The 21,410-nt window shown below is 35.8% G+C and overlaps 1 protein-coding gene across 2 annotated transcripts in view; it reads left to right on the forward strand.

Annotated features, from left to right (window-relative positions):
• The window catches only part of LOC145673783 (adenylate cyclase type 2-like), a 1,485,668-nt gene that overhangs the window by 1,285,982 nt on the left and 178,276 nt on the right, over positions 1-21,410 (forward strand). For both annotated transcript variants that reach the window (XM_081743538.1, XM_081743539.1), the window contains exon 19: positions 7,320-7,495. In XM_081743538.1, coding sequence (XP_081599664.1) covers positions 7,320-7,495 — 176 coding nt within the window. The remainder of the gene's footprint in view (positions 1-7,319; positions 7,496-21,410) is intronic.

A 21,410-nucleotide genomic window follows, 5' to 3' on the forward strand; every position in this document is an offset into this window, starting at 1 on the left:
TCGAAAAACAATATGAAGCTACTGGGCCTGAGAGGCCCTGCTTCCCGGATAAGGGTTAAAGGAGTTTTACATATTTTAGTTTATCGATTGTACCAAGCGGATGTTACAATGGTGATTCAGGTACAGATTTTGAAAATGACGAAAGCGTAAGATTATGTTTTTTTCCATGATTTTTTTTCTACATTTACTGCCCTTATTGAATTTACAAATTTCATAACAGCATACCTTATCGCTAGTAGAATTACCACTAAAATATGTTTAATCTAGTAATCTTTAGCAAGGAAATGTCCAACGGAGCGAAACTGCTAGAAATGTGAAATAGCTCACGCTAGGTGATGCAATAGCTCAGATTGCGGTTTCTCCGGGAGCATTTTTAAGTTTTTGGCATTCCGAACGTAGTTCGACTTCATATGCCAAAAAGGTTTTCATACTCGAAATATACAGCAGTGTTTTCTCAGCATGGTAAGATACGTTATAGTGAAGCCAAAATGTGACGCCGTGGGTTGCTTATGTAGAATTTAAAATCACTCGTTGGCAAGTGATTTTGCAATATAAAGCGGGTGGATTATGCCTATTTTGGGATGTTTATGTGTCCTATATAATAAGTTGGCTTTAGGCAGAAGAAGCAAGCGGAACGGAGAGTTGATGTTTCCCCAGGTTCTTTCCCATCTAAGGTGGAGATTATGTCGGGCTAGTTTTCGTTCTTTTGTAGTCCCAGTGCTAGAGTCTTGAATGGAAGTGCGACGTCGATTAAAGAATGTAATCTTATAATCAGGGGTGAGCACCAGACAAAATTTGTGGCTGTCTCGTCTCGAAAATGTTCTGTAAAAGTGATGTCTTGACTCGGAAAATGTATATTTCTCTATTGGAAGAGCCGTGTCTCGACACGAATTTTCTCAGGAAAATCCTGTCTCGATTCGTCACGTGCGCATTCCTTCTTCTAATGCATTGCATCGGAAGATGTGAAAGTCCTCACTTTCTTCGTTATCGTTGACTTCATTTCCCTCCTCCTGCATTTCTTTCCGACGATCTCTTCGGTCGCAGTTCATGGGTCATAGCATGAAAACAATCTCTCTATGTGGATGTTACTTGCTTCAGAATACGCTTTTATTTCTAGTGTAACATCTAAGTAGTGAAGTAAGGGCTGCTAGAGTGTCTGCTTTAAGTTGCTCAAATAGTCGGTTGTGTTGGTGATCCAATTTGAATTTGGAATTATACGTAAGGGGTAGCTGGAATGACTCTATTCTTGTGGTAAAATCCCTTAGTAAGACTATCCTTGACTTTGGATTGATTACTTTAAGAAAAGGAACACTGATCAAAGCTTAAAACCCACTTTATTTTAAAATATAAATTCCAACGGATTCGGATATCTAACACATCCTTCTTCAGACACTATCGACAATAAATGAAAATACAGTCATTGTTATACTTTTTTCTTCTATTTGCGGAGGCCTTCAGCCAATCTCGTAAGTCTTCTTGTTCACTTTCCAACTAATCACGTTCCGCCATTTTTGGTTCTTATAAGGGTCATTTTTTATTTTCTTCTTGTCTATGCTATCCAAACTTCTTTGCCATAATTCATTAATGAATAAGCGTCCTGTCAAGTTCATCAGTTTATCTCTTCCTACCTTCTTTATCCAATTTGCTTCCTTCCACTTCCTTATTATCATTCTTTCTCCATCTCCAATACTTCCGTCTTATCCCAATTAATTCCGTGATTCGACTCCTTAACATGTTTATATATGGCATTGGTATCTTTCTTCCTCCTAACATCATCTTAATTTTCTTTCTTCCTTTCTTTCATTGTCGTTCCTGTATCTCCTATATATGTCATATCCCAGTCCTCCCACCATACACTGTAGATGACTCCTTCTTCCTCAACATTAATCCTTTTAGTTCCTTTTCTATTCTTCTTCTTTATTGATCTTAATAAGTTTTCCCCACTCTTTCTATAAGTTCTGACCCGCTCCTTTCTTCAATAAATTCTTCAGTTTCTCCGTTTCTTCTCCCATACCTTCTATACCATGCTATTTTCACTCTCATCCTCTTCATTCTTCTTTCTCCATCTCTTTCTCTTCCTGTGTTCTTCTTCCTTCTCTAACCCGTTCTTGCTGTAACCGTTCTTCTCTAATTGTCTGTAGAATTTCTGTATGCTCTCTTTCCTTCCTTCCTCTCCGTCCTCCAGCATTTGTATTCTTCTTATCATATTAGTTATGGTATTTTTCTTTGTACTTCTATCCACGCCGCTCCTCTCATGCAGTACACCCCCGTTGAGCCCTCTTTCTGGTACCACCTCGTAACCAGCCCTTCTCCTTGTTTTATTATGGTCATGTCTAAAAATGTTAACGAGACGAATCACGGAATTAATTGGGAAAAGACGGAAATATTAGAGATGGAGAAAAGAATGATAATAAGAAAGTGGAAAGAAGCAGATTTGGTGAAGAAGGTAGGAAGAGATAAACTGATAAACTGGACAGGACGCTTACTTATTAATGAATTATGGTAAGGAAGTTTGGATAGCATAAACAAGAAGAAAATAAAAAACGGCTCTTATAAGAACCAAGAATGGCGGAACGTCATTAGTTGGAAAGTGAACAAGAAGACTTACGGGATTGGCCGAAGGCCTCAGCAAATAGAAGAAAAAAGAAAATGTTATAACAATGACTATATATGTCTGTTAAAAGAATTTAAACTTCTTCATAACAATGACTATATGTATGACTGGTAAAGAATTGAAACTTTGTCATAACAATGACTATATATATGTCTGTATTTCATTTTTTTTATCGATAATGTCTGAAGAAGGATATGTTAGATATGCTAAACCGTTACAAAATATAATTTAAAATAAAGTGGTTTTTAAGTTTCGGTCAATGTTTTTTTTTTTTTTTTTTTTTTGATAAAATTTCTTATGTGTTCTCTATGATAAGAGCATAAACCAATAAAACTTTCTAGGGTTCTTTTTGTAGTAGGCCGTTTAAGGTTCCTAATTTTGTTAGCAGTTTTGTTTTTGACAAAATACTGATAAGTTCACCAGAAACGTGGAAACCAGAAACGTCCAATTCTTTATAAAGTAGATGCATTCTTTTAGAGGTGCTCGAAAATCATGCCTGTGGAGATGTTGGAATAATAATTTTAATTTTTTAAGTGTTGATCCTACTATTAGTGTTAAATGATCCTACTACGAGGTCATCTGCCAAAACTTGGTACCCTTCTCGAGTAGCTTGTCGAAAATTAGCCTAGTAGCTAAAGAGAATTTCGGAGCTTGTGAAATACTCTATGGTGTAGTATAAAATTTCCTATTGTGGTACACTTTGAAGGTGGTGTTCTTCCTGCTTTTTGGATGCAGTAAAATTTGAAAATAAGTTTGTGAAATGTACAGTGTAGAAATTAGTGTTTTCTTTCTTTTAATACTTGTAAGAAGTCATCTTTTGAATGAAAGGGGACGCTATGATATGTGTATAAGCGTTACACTTCTGCAAGTTAAACACTATGCGAAATTCATTTGAATTTGTATTCTTGACGATGAAAAGAGAAGATGAGAATGTGATATCGTCCATGTGTTCGGTTATCTTTGCCAACAATAATTCCTGGATTTACCTCTCTACTTGTGCTCTCACACCTAATGGAATAGGTAGGGATGCGTCTTGAAAGCTAGCGGCTTTGTCTATTCCAATATAATGTATGTAAATCCTGAAATGCCCTGTGTCTTCGGATGAATATGGAAATACTCCCAGTACGCGCCTTTGACGTGGGAGATCCGGGTTCGATTCCCGGTGGGAGCTCATGTGGTTCGGATTTCACTTAATCAGTAGGTACACGTCTCATATAGAAGCGCTGCTGAAAGGGACGCTAAACTAAAACCAACTCAACTCAAATACGTCTCTGTATTTATAGAGTAAATTATGAACGACCGTTTTCTCAGATGAACCTAGATTTTGGTTATTGTCCAAGAATTTGATGCTAAAGATTTTCTCTGTATATTTTAGTCTGACTTCAATTTACTTCTCCGTGCCGTATGTATTTCTATTTTCCTGCTTTCTCTCATGTGCATTAGTAAGAAGAAGAATTTCTTCGGCCCGACGGGAGCTCATGTGTTTCGGATTCCACGTTAATCAGTAGGTCCCGTCTCATATAGCCTCGCTGCTGAAAATGATGTTAAACTCAAAATCAACTCAACTCAATAATTTCTTCGCGGTGTGGCTTAAAATACGCCACTGGGGTTCTTTTGCTCAATACAACAGGATAAGAATTTGGGTGCAAAAAGAAGGATTGCGGAGATGAGCTGGTACTTTGAACGACATTGCTTGTAAAGCAAATCCGTCGATGAGCGAGTGTAAAGACGATAAAATGCTAATTCGGTTTTCTTATTCTTCACCATAGTAGCAGAAAAAGAAAATGTGACTTGGTGTAATTATTTTGCATTATAGGATAATCTTCACCCTTCCATGTTCTCCAACTGTACAGGCGATATATTCTGCTAAGTCAATATTTCTTACGACCTTTGTTCGATTATTAGCTTCTCGATGTATTTCATAGAGAGAAATCGTACTATTTTTCAAACGTATTTTTGCTTGAACCCCAGATACAAGGCTCTCCCGAAAGGTGGGGGAAATACACGCAGAGTCAATAATCCTAAAATAATGTGAGAAGGCAGTGTCTTCACTGCTAAATTTAACTAAAGCAATGTACTTGAATTTAAGAATTTTGTTGGAAAATCCTCTTATTATTGCCCTAACTGGGATCAGCTTGCAATTGCAAAACATGTCTCGTCAACTCCAGATGGCAATCGACGATCCAGTGTGAATAATGCAGATAATGTGTTTGAATTGACTTTCACGCGAAGTAGTTTATTGTTAGAAAATGCCAAATTAATGTGCTCTCATCTAGCGGTGTTCGAATCATTGAATTCCAGTAGGTTGATTGAAATATCAGTTGGTGGGTTCTCATTTCTTGACTGTTTCTTCATGGTAGCTAATGGTGGGCTTTTAGGATCGCCAAGGTTAGAACCTGGAGGCAGCATTATCTGTTTTTTTTCTCCATTTTGCTTTTTCCCCAGCAAGATTATGCACCATGTCCTTTCTTGAGGCAAGTAGCACATCCTATTAGATTGATATCCTATTCCTTCTGATGATTCTTCGATCTTCGATTTACCGCCATTTTTGTTATTTTTATGCATGTTATTACCCCTTTTCGTGTTGTTGTTTCTAAGATTGCTTTCACTTCTTCCTTTATTCCTGTTTGTTCTGTTACGTCCGCTTTGTTATCGCATGGCGTTTTGAGCGACCATCGAGGATAATTCAGCCATTTGATTGGTTATCTGTCTACGTTGGACGGATTACTACTTCATTTCTTCTATTCTTCTGTAGCATCCTGCATGATTCGTCATGCTGCTTTAAGTTTCGTTAAGAAGTATGCATAGATTTTTTAGTCCTCCGCCTGCTGGATTTCAAATAGTTCTAGTCCGACTCTATACGCAGGGATCTTCCGTCTACCAGATGAGATTACTTTCTGTTTCAATTGATCGTTAGTTAAAGTGTCCAATTTATTTGACTTTCTAATTAAAGTACCATATCTACTTAGGCTACTTCTTGAAGGTGCATCGGTAATATCTCCTCCTTCTTCTTGCTGGTCTAAGATTATAGAGTGGATAATGGTCGAAGAGCAGAAACTAATTGTCAGGGTCCTCCATCATGCGGTCAAAATATACCGTCTGATCCGGCATATTAAAAAAATCCTAGGTCCTGATTCCGTTATGCTGTTAATATTATCTCTGTCCTGCCGAGTATTCCTTCCCATTCGAGTAATAGATATAAAACTAATAGTTGTAAAACTTTGACCTGACCCTAACAGATCAACCTTATTAACTTCGCTAAAATGTCTGAGAACTGTTAAAGTCCTGTTTTTGGTTAAGAAAATGGCTGTCTCGTAGGAAAATCACTGCCCCACTTACACGATCACCATGTAATGTATGATACACCAACTGTAAAGTGGTTTTATTTTACCTTGCCGTTTAATATAAAAGTTTTATACAAGTATAAAGTGTATACACAGTATTACAAAGAAATAGATGTTTTTAGTAATAATTCTTTCTCTACGGGTTTAAACCTCCTGTCCAGACAATCGCTGATGTTTTTATGGCTAGGATTCTCTGGTCCAGAGCAGCGCGGAGGCTATTATGATTAGAAGTCTTCTGGCCAGAGCAGCCCGGAGACGGAAAGGAAACTGTTCCCCGTAGCAGTGCAGAGGCAGATTAGGTATCTTCTTTCCAGTGCAGCGCAGAGACGGAGAGAAATCTCTTGCCCGTAGCACCGCAAAGATGGATCATGTCTCTTTTGCTCAGTGCAGCGCGAAGATTGAAAGGAACCTCTTGCCCGTAGCAACGCAGAGGTGGGATTGTATCTCCTGCCCGACCAGCGCGGATACGGAAAGGACCTTCTTGTCCGAAGTAACACAGAGGTGGGTTGGAGTGAATGGAAGGAACTGATTAGCTGGAACTGGTGTCTTCTGCGTCTTGAAGTCCCGTTTTATAGCCGAATTTGGAGGCGAACGCCGTGGAGGGGTTATAGGGGTCTCATCATGACCCTCGGTGTCTTCCTCGACTTCTTCCGGGACGGTATCCGTCAGCTGCTTGTGATCCTTATGAAGAATAACTGGTGTTGTTTATAAATATGAGAACCTATTGCAATGTTTTTTTTTTATTTTGACGAAATTAATGTTAACAATTATTTACCTTTGTCGAGAAAAATCGCTTCACAAAAACCTACAAAACTTATAAGGCACATTGTAAATTTACACAAAGGAATGATTCTTTTAAATATTATGTAAAAGATCCAAACTTAAGTTACGCTTGACTTCATTCTGCATTGTACATGACATAATCAGCTAACATCCGACCACCCCTGAGATGTATGCATATTGCTTAATCATACCGTGTGAATCAATCCTATATGCTTTGTTTTGGAACATATGTCTCCTATACATAAAGAAAACTATGATGTCTTTTCAGATATTTGCAAAAAGAAACATCAATTTATATTGAATGCATACGCAAAACATACTATAAATATGTTATTTATTTGAATAATTATAAAATCTAATAACTTTCTTATTTTTCACGAAATGAAGTGATGGGTCCTTATTGAACTGAGACTATCGATTAGATGTTGGGGTATTTTAACTATACACTTGTTCCTTGTATGATCAAAAATGTTACACTGAAAATGGAATAATTGCCTTGACTAATAGTAAGCAAAGTACTTTCACTTCAATCACAAATTAATACCTTTTGTAATGAGTTCTTAATTTCTTGTTTTCAGCTGAAGTTTACCTAAACCCAAATCGTTCGAATGAACTCTATCACGAAGAATATGAATCTGTGGCTGTGATGTTCGCTTCGTTGCGAAACATTCATTTTTACAATGATAGTGATTTGGAAGACGATGGCATTGGGATGATGAAAATACTAAATGAAGTGATATGCGATTTCGATAAGGTAAATTTCAGAATTAGTAGCAAATTTTTCATTTACGTCATCATATTTTTAACTCATGCTTCTATCTTTTGCCATATTGGGAATATCTTTATATTGTAAATAATTAGCAAGAGCCTAACTTAAATCAACTTGTCGCTCATTGGTTGAGGAGTCACATGAGTTCTCCTATTGGTTCTTGGTGATTCCATGTTATTTTGGCTGAAATTTCGAATTATCCATTCCCCATGGGTTACGAAGTATGTGGTGGGAAATTCAAATCAGGAGCCACAAGCCCTGCTTTTCTATCTGTGAATCCGTGATAACGAAGATTACGATCTCTGAGTAGTCCAGGGGTCGTACTCTTGAATGATATGCGTCCGTTCTTGATGCGAACTTCGTTCCCTCCGATTATGTCTGTGAAAGGTCTTGGGACATATATGCTTATCATAGGACCTTGGTATAAACCTCTGTAACTTTGATTGGTCCATTAGGATCCCTAAAGCTGCTCAAAAACAAATTTGGGAGATTGTTGGCCTATTTTTCTACAATGAGGTTCATATGAACAAATGTCCCAAGACAATGGTCTTATGGATTAATACATAGACAAATTATTTTCCACAGGACATGAGTAACTTGAAGATCTTCTCTTAAATTCTGGGAAAGGTATATAGGGGCAACCCCTGAATTCAAAAATTTTCAAAATTGGTCGATAATCACTATCTAGTGTTATATAACTTTGTAAGATTGGGTGCTTCACTTCCAGTCACAAAGTCTAGGCTGTCCTCTGAAGATTGAGTTAAAAATGACTCAAGATTCTTACGAATTGTCTTAGGTCTGATCCGTTTTGTCTGCATTTTTAGCATAGACAAATAAAAAATTGAGTGACTATATTACTGTATGATTACCATAATTTGTTTGGCTGTACGATGTAGGATCAAATCATAGCTGCAGGAGAAAACTGTAAATTTAAATCGCAAATTTTAAACATGATCTGTATTTCATATCTAGAACGATTAATTAAAAAAAGATAAAAAGAAAAATGAAAAAAGGAAAAAAAGAAAGAAATTGAAATAAAAGCAAATCACAACCACAAATAGACTGAAGACTAGCCATCTGCTTTACATGTTTTGTTAAATTTTTGCGGTCAATTAGAGTGTTTTCATAACCCACTTCACCTCTTCCGAATTTTACCAAAACATTATCAATCGTTAGTGGATCGTTTGTGCACAAAGCAATTTGAAAGTACTTATTAATTTATAGAGACGAATACTAGATATAAAGATACCAATTTACAGTATCCATTGTATTAAAATGCTTTGTACACCCGGGTAAATATTCATGTTGTGGATCGGTTATAATTGGATCATAACTGAAATAATTTGCTAGTAGCATACTAAAGCGAATTATTAACTCTGGTCGTGAATTCTCTCAAAGCTCACTGAAATAATCTCTTAAGAATTTTTAATTTTACCCAAAAATTATATTTGATAAAACTGTTCGATAATATTATAAAATTTAACTGTGATTTGAAATAAGAAAAAGATCGGAGATAAAAGTAAAAATTATAAACTCTTACGCACTAACACTTCTTCTGATAAATATTCTCTTACATCATGATTAGTAAATAATATCACAGAGTATTATCGATGAGGAACCACAACAATGAAGTATAGGTTGAATATTGTTCTGTTCTCGAGTGTTCTAGGGCAAAAAACCAGGTGAATTCCACATCGTCCATGAAGTACGAGTTTCTCACGAATTAGTAAATATTAATCGCGATAAATTTTGCTTGAAACTTGGAAGTTCACTTGTATTCTTAAACATTCATAGATTCTGATTTTCCATCAAAAATTCAATAAACAAATATTCTTTCTTTAAAACTTGTTTTCTCTAAACGGAAGTTTTACGTTGATAAAATGATTCCAATATCCCCTTCAAGTGAGGATAAGGGGAAAAATCACTGCGAAAATCTTTTCACTAAAATATATGTTTATTAGAGGGCATATTGCTTATATTTTTCAGATATATAGAGTGTCTTTCGTTTAGTCACTCAGAATTTACTTTTATTTTGAGATTATACACTATGAATAAATGATAATACACATATATGATTACAAATGTTTTCTTGTAAAAGTATCTGTCCATAATTCACGTTTTATTTGTTTTTAACACTTCTCTAATTTTGCTTTTGATAAATGGCAGAATATAGACGTAAATATCAAAAAATACTCATACAGTAATAAAACTTGTAATTAACCTGTATTAAATACAATTTTATTGTAACTTACGTAACTAAATACAAATATTAAAATATCGACCATTTTACTTCCCACGCTAATGCATGTTGAATATATAAAATAATTTTATCCATAAATATGCTTGAGAATAACGCGAAATTATGTATAAATAGGGGAAGAAATCTAAGCAATAAAAAAACATAGAAAAGTATTCTTTCCAAACAAAGTTTATAACTGGAAATTCTCCAAAAACATTCATCAGGCAAGTACTTATATAAACTGTGTGTTTCTAATACGTAGATCCAAAATATCCCATTCTTAAAAAAGAAATACAATCGCAGAATATACGTAATTCATATTGCTTACGAGTTATGCTTCGATGAGAAGATAACAGTCAGTGCAATTAAATAATCTTATACTTAACTCAAGTGAGAGATTATATAAACAAGTTAATTTACTTCAAATGACTATACATATATGCGTATCAAATAATACAGGGATAGATTATGCGGTATATGTATTAGATTATTCTATTAAGTAAACACAAAACCTTGCGCTGAGATTTTAGACCATTAACAGTAGTCGTACCAGCAAATCAATTAAAGTATGAATGGATCATTCAGTGAAAGAACCCAGCCTCTAATGAAAATTAGGTGTCTAACAGAGCCTGAGCTCTTAGGTTCCGGCGCCACTGATTAATACGTAATATTACTTCGAAAGAAGAAATTGTCCGATTTCATTATTCGTTAAATGATTTTGAAACTGCTAAATATTGGTATGCAGTAATTTATTTGTAAATATTAAAAATGCAAAATTAGATAACACTCAAATGAGTTGGAGAGCCTATCCGTAATAAACGTATTTCACCTTGGGTTGTAAATATAACTGAAGGTTCTAGATTTGAATAATATTTGTGTAAATTTACACATTGAGATACAAGGAGAAAAAAAGGAGAATATAGTGTCAATAAACAACAATTTAAAAATGCACGAAATTAACGGTTAATATCAAATATAGAACCATTAACAGAATTGACTCTGAAACTCGTTTCCTCTATTCATTTTTCTTCCTTTATTTTCAGGATTGCATCATCACTGAATTTCTCCACTTTAGATTATCTTTCATTTAGCAGCATCCAACTGGAGCTCAGCCTTGTAAATCAAACTTTTTAAAAAGTTGTAAATTGTATGGCGAGGGGAAGACTTCAACTCGGATCAGCAGCTTAGAAAACCACAACCCAAACCACTCACCTAAACAATTACTTATTTGGGCGCGATTAAATAAAGAGTCTTTTCTGTTTGCTCAAAAAGTGGCTTATTAGTAGTCAATTTCAAAACAAAGGATTATATAATTGAGACCTCGGAGGGCATTATATCACTTTATTCACTAAATTATTAACATTTCAGAGTTTTTTTAAGAAAAAAATCAAATTACAAAACTCCTTCATTTTGAATGAAATACGGCGCGTATATTATACTCGTCAACAAACTAAAGACGAATCAATTACTGCGTAGTAATTGTGGTTCAGCGGTTAAGGCGATTGACTAATAGTCTAAAATAATCAACTCCTATCCGCGAATGATCATTATTATTATTATTATTATGATTATTATTATTATTATTATTATTATTATTATTATTATTATTATTATTTTACTTTAGAATCTTCGGTGACGGTTGATCAGCGATAACACATATTCTATTATCTTCAGATATTTGAATACTCGGTTGTTTCAATACTTGAACTATCAAATACTTAGGAATAACAAAAGTATTAATAATAACAAACTAATAATAATTATTATCATCTCATAGAATTAAAAGTTAGGAGCTTATTATCACTCAGGGTATAACATTAGAACCAGAAACAAGTTATTTGGCAAAAATATTTCGGTTTTGTTTACTGTTGCCCACGAGGAGAGGAATTTCTTATCTCGTTTCTAAAACAAAACAAAGAAAATTGAGACAAAAATTAACATTTTATATTCGAGACGGGACAAGGTTAACTCAAATTATCGTCTCGGTTTGGAGATGAGAATTGAGACGAGACGAATAGTATCGTAAACATTTCTTGTTTTATCTCGATTCTCGAAATAGTGTATGTCCATTCTTTAAGTAACAATTGCTTTCTAGACTGAATCTTATACGCTATTTTGTTATTTTGTATTTCGGAGCTCATTGAATTTATTATGGTCTGTGTAGGTATTTTTGTAGCAAAGCTTTTAGGATTATTCATGCATATGCCAAAAGTTAGTTTATTATATGCTTTACTGTTCAGTTATATTTAGTTATTTTATTGCAGTTACTTTCCTTAAAACGTACAGGAGAATACTTTCCACATGAAACTATAGTGGAACGCTTTCGTTTAAAATTTTCGTGGTTGCATAGGTGTGTCCTGGAGGTCCGGACAAACTCCCGAAATCCCGACTTACCTGTAAGTTAAGTCTAATTTTAGGGCAACTTTAGAAAAGTTAATACAATTATCATTATTATTATTATTATTATTATTATTATTACTGAAGATTTAATACCTCAATATTACGTCCTATTGCAATGTAAATAAGCATACTAAAGTTGATAGGAAAAGAAAAAGAAAGGATAAGAGATAGTTTCGAATGATTTGTGTCCGAAAGGGAACGAGGGGGCAGAAAGAAGGTGTCAGCTCCTGGGCAATATTAATATCGAAACTTCGGATGCTTAAACAGAAACTAAGTAGGATTTTTCTTCATCACGATACATAGTAAGACCCTTTATTTGAATTAAAGACTTTGGATTATGAATGAGTTATATTGATATTTTAACAAAATATACATACGAATATAAAAAAAGAATAGTTCCTATTTACAAATTTTCGTTGAACAGATATATGGAACGTGTTGGAAATGGCGAACGAAAATATTATTACTTCTAGCAGTAGGAGTAATAGTGGAGAACGTTTGGAGTAATTGCTAGGACACAACATCATTTCAGACACATTTATGACGCATACTAGGCCCTAAGCATGATCCTTATGTATTCATGAATTGTTTGTTAACCACGTTACTTTCACCTACAGTACGAATCAAGGTCGTAGATATACATGTGACGTCATATTGCTAGTACAGTATTTCCTCTGCGAAGAAAGCCCTTTCCACTCTAACTTGTAAGACCGAAAGAAATTGAGTATTTTCATTTTATTACACATCAGAAGTATGACTATTGTAGTTTGATTAAAAAAACAACTTCCAGCAGCGGGAACCGATCCAGGGACCGCTAAATTACGAAACGAACGCTCACACCACTACGCTAAGATTGCTCTGCTAAGTAAGAGTCAAAAAAACATTCGTGTAGTGAGCAAATTGCAGACATTTACGATAACGACGAAACACAATAATTTCAGTCATGATAAAAATAATATAGTCGAGAGACTTTCAATTAGAAAACAAAAATAGACACACAAGCACGCAAGGACAGGAAGGAGAAACTGGTTTTAAGAGTAATTCGACCCCTTAACTAGAATCTGATGCCTCACACCAATTGATTCACCGAAAGTATCTCCGTAACTTGTCTCTGTATTACTTACAAGGAGAAACTAGAGTTTGGTAAGTGAAGTTCGAAGCCATTTTTTGCGAGGTGGTAGTGCACATTTAAATAGTTAATATTACAAACTGGAAGAGCGCAATGGCCAAAAATAACGGACAAGAAACGTCTTAAAATTTTCTACTCGCTGCATATATCGTACGACGCGCGAATTTACGAAGTGAAGGTGTGACAGAGTGAGTAAAATCAGCAACTTATGTGTAGTGTCCTGGGTTCAATTCCTGTTCGAGTCATACATCTTTTTTGCTTCAACGAATAAAGTAGTCATTTGTAACTATAAGTAAAATATTAATTCATCGTATGTTTATAATGAATAAAACAATAGAAATTTTCAAATCACTTGTAAAATCTTTCAATGTTCCATTTGGCAAACAAAATTTAATCTATTCCGTAAATATACTTATATCATGAGTTGTATTATGGTTACGACCAGTGGCGTATTTACGATTTCATTTTGGGGGCTTTTGCCAACATTAATCCTGGAAATGTGAAAATTCTTCAAGATATTTCATTTACTTTAATATAGTAAATAACATTTCTGGGGGTTTAAGCCCGGAAGCGCCCCCCTTGAATACGCCACTGCTTACGACAGTCGCTGCGTAATAAATGTTCTTGACGTCTCGTGTCTACATCTGTTGACAGTTTGCGAATTACAAAGGAGTTGAGGGGGAAATCCCCTTCGCTAATATTGGATGTTACTCTAACCAAAGTAGATTTCCTTCTCATTCCCCTTGTAATCCGCACACTTTCTACAGATGTACACACGAAGCGTCAAGAACATTTGTTAAACAACGACTGCGGTAGCAACATTATTTACGGAATGAATTAAATTTTGTTCCTACCGTAGTTAACATGAAACATTGAAAGATATTACAAGTGATTTGAAAATTTCTATTGTTTTATTCATTATAAACATTCAGTGAATTATTATTTTACTTATAGTTACAAATGTCTAATTTATTGGTTGAAGCAAAAAAATGTATGACTCAAACAGGAATCGAACCTGGAACCATTTACTAACGAATCAAAGATTTTCCTCACTTTGCCACGCCGTTACTTGGTAAGTGTGTGTGTCTTTACAATATATGTGGCCAGTAGAAAACTTTAAGACGGTTTTTCTCCATTATTTTTGGTCATTGCGCTCTCCCAGTTTGTAATATTAATTCTCTGAAGGTGCACTAACAACTGGCAGAAAATGGCTCCGAAGTTCACTTACCAATGTCTGCATTCTCCTTGTTAGTAATATTTGTTTTACAGTTCTTTTCAGTAACCTCGAACGACAGGGACACGAACACAGATATATCAAGGACATACAATTTCAAAGGATCACTCACCGGGAACCGAACACGGGACCGCGACCACTGAACTATCTGAGGTAGTGATGACGTGGGTCAATGAACAACTTGACCCACCACCCATCGTGATCCACGTCCCACCATGACCCACCATTCACCGTGACCCACTCTGACCCACCACCCATCATAACCGACTCTTTCCCACCACGACACCACCCACAATCACCCACTCTGACCCACAACCCATACACTCACCACCCACCAAAACACATTGTCATCAACTCTGACACATGATCCACAGCCTCTTATTTACTGACTAAAGAGTTTATACTTGTAATAAAATCATGTTAAATTCTAACTAATGAGAGTTTGAATTTGAGTTTGAATTGAGTTATTTTTACAAACCAACCCACTATCAATTTTGCATATATAGCACCAGGAACAGAAGCATATATGAAAACAAACCAACCCCTATCATAAAGAAGAATTTTAAAAGATGCTAGGTGACGTTCTGTTCATTTTCAATAATAAAGAGTTAATATACTGAATTTCAGCTCTGTAAGTTTAACGGCTTGTGAGATACTCATTTTTTTTCGCAAAAATTCGTATCCCCACTACCCCTTAAGATATTATTATAATGAAAGTGACATGATAGCATCCCACTTTGGATTAAGGCCTAACTATATACCAAAAGTCATTTCATTTGACTTTGCAATTTTACCGTGATGATCAGGCACACAGAGTTACATCCATTTCTTATATAATAATATATATATTATAGTCAATCAAAAGTTTATTTTTCAATAGTTAATTCCTGTGAAAACTCACAGGCTGTGTGTTTTGAAAGCCAAGTAGTAGTATAAATCCTATTGCTGTTATTACAATTACAAATATCAATATTCAGAAGATGCCTACAGTTCTTTTTTCACTTAGGGACAGACATTTGATGCAAGTAAACAAAAACAAATGAAAAAGAAAGGGTAATGGAGGCCTTGAAAGTAAAATGTAGACAAATTCACCAGTGTTCAGAAGCATATTTTTAAATCACGCTCAACCCTACTCATAAGAGCTAGATACGCGGTTCTGGTTAGTTGTCCGTTTCTCGCCACGTAGCAGAAATAAAGGAGAAATCCAGGTATTGTTACTGGTGGACTTCGTGGTCGAGTGTACTAGCGCAATGGGCTTTTTGGTGAAGGTTCAAACCCGGGCCAAATATTTTTTTTTATTTTTATATTTTATTTTTTAAATTTTCGTAACGCTTTCTTCATTAAAATAAGATGAATAATACTCGAAAAAGTTACTTACTTACATTACGCGTACAGATTTGCTTCACGAATCCATAGTATAGGAGGTAGTAGTAGTAGGAGGAGGAGGAGGAGGAGGAGGAGGAGTGGTAGTAGGAACGTGTTAGAAGCCCCGCAGGGCTCGTTTTGTTCCCCCTTGACTACCATGATATTAATTTAACCTCAGCTGCTTCTTCAATTTTCTTCTTCTTTAATTCCAACAAAGTGACAATTTTCTTCTATTACTATAATACACAATACATACACCAGAAGGTTTGGACAATCGCAAACTGCAAAAAATCAGAAACGTGTATTTAGTTCTTATGGCTAGGGTCGAGGGCGAAAAAATATACTGTTCAAAAGATACTGTCTACAGTGCAGTAAGTAGAGTGGGTCGGTAGATCAGAGTGTGTCATGGTGGATTCTGGGTTGCAGTGGGCTACATGCTATTGACCCACGACCCACTGACCCACTCAGAAAACTCGACGCACTTGACTCACTGACCTACCGACCCACTTTAACTCTGATCTGACGGTGGAATACTTGGTTTGTTGCTAAGGCAAGTAAGCTTGAGGTGGGCAACATCGTGATCGTGGGTTTTCTCGGGACACACTCTAATCCTCCCACTTTATCATTCCACTAATTCGTCCATCATAATTTACTTGCTTTAATCATGGTCTCCCTTCACCTAACAGTCATAATCGTGGAACATTAAAATTATAGATCACGAAATATCGAAAGTACGAATAACAGCATGACAGAAGTGTTTAAAAGACATGAAGAGTTGCAACGAAACTTTGTGTAAGGACAATACTCAGAAAAAAAGGAATACGTTTTTTTCATTTCTGCGGAAAAATCGCTTTTAGGAGGGAAAAACACCCAAAAGTTTGAAATTTGACACCAAAATGAAAAATCAAAAAGGGACCTAAGCCAACGATACTGTGCACAGATATTCTAGACCCGAAATAAAGGAATATGTGTTCCATATTTTCATTTAAAAAGCGGTTGGGTGGGCACGGACTCCGCAAAGCCTTTGGTCATCAAATACCAAAATTGCTAATAACAGAATATCAGAAGTGCCTAAAGGCCATGAAGAGTTTCAACTAAACTTTATGTAGAGTCAATACGCACGCAGGAAGCGAATATTTTTTTCTTTTTTCATTTCTGCGGAAAAAAACTGTTTTAGAGTGCAAAGGCTCCCACCAGAAATTGTGAAAGTTGACGCCCTAAAAGCAAGAAGAAGTGGACTGAAGTGAATGTAATTGTGCACAGATATTGTATACGTAAAATGAAGAAATATGTGTTTCGTATTTTCCTTAAAAAATAACAGTTGGTTGGGTCGCAAAACCTTCCAAACCTTTGATTATGAATTAGTAAAAGGGCTAATAAGTATACGTCAGAAGTACTTAAAGGATATGGAGAATTGCAACGAAACTTTTGTAGGGGCGATACGCAAAAAGTAAGCGAATATGTATTTTTACTTTGTGTGGAGAAACAGTGTTCGGGCCAATGGCCTCGTCAATAAAAAGCAAGTATTATCGTAGAAGTTAAGGAAGGACGGATTGAAGCGAATGAAATTGTGTGTAGATATTGAATATGTAAAATTAATGCAATTCGTGTTTCCCAATTGTCCCTATCCGATTTGCTTCAAATTTGGCACATCAATAGTAAACAGAAAATAAATCGACACGTGCTTTTTTTATGTGGCAATTGCTCGTTTATCTGTTTTAACCACGCTAGAGTGCGCAATGTCCAGTCTTTCAAATTGAGCTTTTAAGGGTAGAAGCGAAATTCACTGTATTGATACTAACTTTTAGGTCATCTATCTATTGGTAAAAGTTCACTATTTTAACACTAGCCGTTTACTCCTATGGCGTATTTTATAGTATTTCTGGGGCGCCTTTAACCCTCACAATATTTCTCCGCATAAACAAAAACACGTGTCGATTTCTGTTTACTCTTGGTGTGCTAAATTTCAAGCAAATCACAAGGGGATAATTGGGAAACACGAATTGCCTTATTTTACATATACAATATCTACACACAATTTCATTCGCTTCAGTCCATTCCTTCCTGTACTTTTACGATTATATTTACTTTTTTCGGAGGAGGTCTTGACCCGAACACTGCTTCTCCGCACAAAATAAAAACACATGTTCACTTACTTTTTGCCTCTTGTCCCTACAAAAGTTTCGTTGCAATTCTCCATATCTTTTAGGCAATTCTGACGTATACTTATTAGCAATTTTGATAATTCGTACTGAAACCTTTGGAAGGGTTTGTGCCCCACTCAACTTTTTTAAAGGGAAATACGAAACACATATTCCCACATCTTACGTATACAGAATCTGTGCAAAATTACATTCCCTTCAGTCCACTTCTTCTCGCCTTTAGGGCGTCAACTTTCAAAATTTATGGTAAGGGCTTTTCACCCCTAAAACCGTTTCTTGCCCAGAAAATAAAAAAAAAACAAGTATTCGTTTATTTTTTGGTATTGTCCCTACACAAAGTTTCTTTGGAACTCTTCATGTCCTTTAAGCACTTCTGACATACTGTTATTAGCACTTTTGATATTTGGTGATCTTTGCGTTTAATGTTCCACGATTTTGCCTGTTAGGTTAAGAGAGGCCATGATTAAATCAAGAGAATTATGATACATGAATTAGTAGATGGAGAAAATGGGAGGAAATTGGAGTGTCCCGTGAAAACCCACGAGCACGGTATTGTGGGATCCCTGCGGACCACTTCAAGTACTTCCCTTGTTAGATTTCACTATAAATTATGGAATAGCAATAATGATTTAAATGTACGTTTGGTGGGGTTTTATAGCACATATTTAACCCCCAACTCCAGAGAGGAAAGAAAGAAATTTAAATATGCTGATAAATTGTTGTTCCAGAATGGGGGCGCGGTGGCTCAGTGGCAGAGCGTACACCTTTGGTTCTCGGGGTTCCTGGTTCGATCCCAGCTCGCGCAGTGTGGACTTTGTGGTGGACAAAAACCGTGCTTGTTGGTTTTCTCGGGGTTCTCCCGTTTCCTCCCACTTTCTTCGTTCCACCATTTCACTCATTTCTCATAATCACCGTCTCCTTTAGGCTAAGCGGCATAACTGTGGGACGTAAAACTCAAAGATTACATTATGTCGTTCAAGAAATGCAATATACTTTAAAAGCATTTAATTATTGTTTAGAAATTCAATCGAAAGTGTGTCTCAAAAAGAACGCTGGATTTGAAAAGTTCGTTACTTTTATTTATTGTTGTTTGAGCATTGTTTTTTCGTTTGTTTTTGAATATTTTGTTATCAGTGGTCATTAAGGTTATGTTTTGATGCTGTGCTTTTTTTTTTCCAAGCCAATGTTCGAAAAGATACAGTACGGAAGAGTGAGTGTTGTATGTTAAAACTCAATACAAGAATAGTGAAAGTTTTGCGGAAACAGTTCGAAAACTCTACATTCCACCACAATGCATCAAATGAATCCATTCTTTGTAGATTGATCAAGAAACTTGAAGAAACCGGACGAACAGTAGAAATCAAAAACCTTGGACGCCCTCAAAGTAATCGGAGTGAGGCAAATGTTGTTGCTGTGCGTGATTCTGTTATCGTGAGTCCGGGAAAATTAGGTCGCCGTCGTACTCAAGACACGCGCATGTGTCCAGCAACAATGCACAGAATCCTAACAAAAGATTTTTACCTACAAACGTGCAGAGTTCACTTAACATAAGAACTTAAATCAGTGTATCATGGAAACGATGCCAATTTGTGAAGTGCATCCTAAAAAAGGAACGAGAGCCATAGAAACACAAAGTGCATCATTTTCTGAGATGAAGCTTACTTCAATTTAATGGCTTTGTGAACATGCGTAATTGCCGAATATGTGGATCAGAGAACCCAAGAGTAATTCACGAAAAATACATGCACTCTCAGCGAATTAAGGTTTGGTATGGGTTTTGGAGTAGGGGTTTAATCGGATCTTATTTTTTTGAAGATGAACAATGAAAGGTTGTCACGATGAATTGAGTTCATTATCATGTGATGCTCACTGCTTTCCTTTGGCCCTGTTTGGATCAAACGAACATCGACAATTGACGGTTCCAACAAGACGGCGCAACTTGCCACTCTACAGGAGAGACAGTCGCTCAACTGCGTGAAAATTTCAGGAAAGACTAATGTCATTAGGAGCAGAAAACCTACCCACCTCAATCTTGTGACATGACACTTTATGACTTTTCGTATGGGGTACGCAAAATCACGAGTATACGAGAACAAACCCCGTAATCCATTGGAACTCAACAAGAAATTCGACGTGTCCTAGACGAAGTTGATGAGAAAATGTGCGAGCAGGTGATGCTTAAATTCATGGACCGAATGATATAAGTAGGACTAAGTAGTGGGATTTATATGCCCGAGATTGTGTTTTACGTATAAACCTCAACATCCCCTAAAGAGTATGGTGTGTTTTGTTTGCTTCTTTTAAATAAATAAGTTCGATTTACAGTAGCTTCAAATGCGGGGTTCATTTTGAGACAGTGTTTAAGATATAAAACACTATCAGAAAATCGATTGAGAAACCGAATAGAATAAAAGCAGACAAAAGACGAGGATATAACACTGGGAAATATAGATACAATTCTTGGTTTGAGCATGGAGAAGTGTTACAAAAGAATGCATTTTATATTGATGATAAAGTTCCAAAATTTCAGTCTTTTAACATTCTCAATGCAATGCTTGTTAAAAGTAGTCAATGTACACACAAGGAAAGAGGAGTTATGTAATCATTTACTACAGATGCCGAATTAGACTTAGAATTGAATGTAAACGTCCATATTTATTTTTTTCCTGCAACAAGAAAGAAAATTAATGTAATTGAGGTGAAATAATATATGATGATTGATTTTGGTGGAGCAATAACAAACAAAGACTTTTTTCCTGAAACAAATGAATGGTGTTGAAAGTTGTTATTTATATAATGTTGCACTAAACATAAAGAAATTTAATAATTCAAATCAACCTACCAACAATGTTAACACCTTAACCGTAATACCAGTCTGTGAGACCTTGAACAATATTTATCTTTGTCGTGTGGTAGCCCTGATTCACCTTGCTTCTTCTACGTCTCAGTAGCTTGCCCCACTTTGACCATCTTTACAATAACCTTGTTGTTGCGCACTTTGAATGGCGACTCGATTGTTACAGCTTGATTTTCCACACACTCTTGGCCTCAGATACTGAATATTGCAGTATATGACACTTTCACGCCGATTTTTCGTACTGCATATTACGTTGTTCGCCATGTAAGCTATATCAACAGTTTTATTATAGTAATGTACAGTTCGTTATTATTTTTGATACATATGCTTTTCTGGAGGCATCATGGAACAGCCAAGTAAATGTAAAAAGGTTTCGGTTAGAGATAACATATTTGTGCCTATAGATCGTATCAGGTTGATGTTGATGACGTAGAATTTAGTGGCAGTGAAATAAGCGATCCTGTGGATGACTCTGATGCTAAACCGCATTATATACTTTCAGAAAAAGCATCAC

This window comes from Thermobia domestica, chromosome 17 (genome assembly GCF_964235325.1).
Source record: "Thermobia domestica chromosome 17, izTheDome1.hap1.1, whole genome shotgun sequence".
Taxonomy (NCBI): Eukaryota; Metazoa; Arthropoda; class Insecta; order Zygentoma; family Lepismatidae; genus Thermobia; species Thermobia domestica.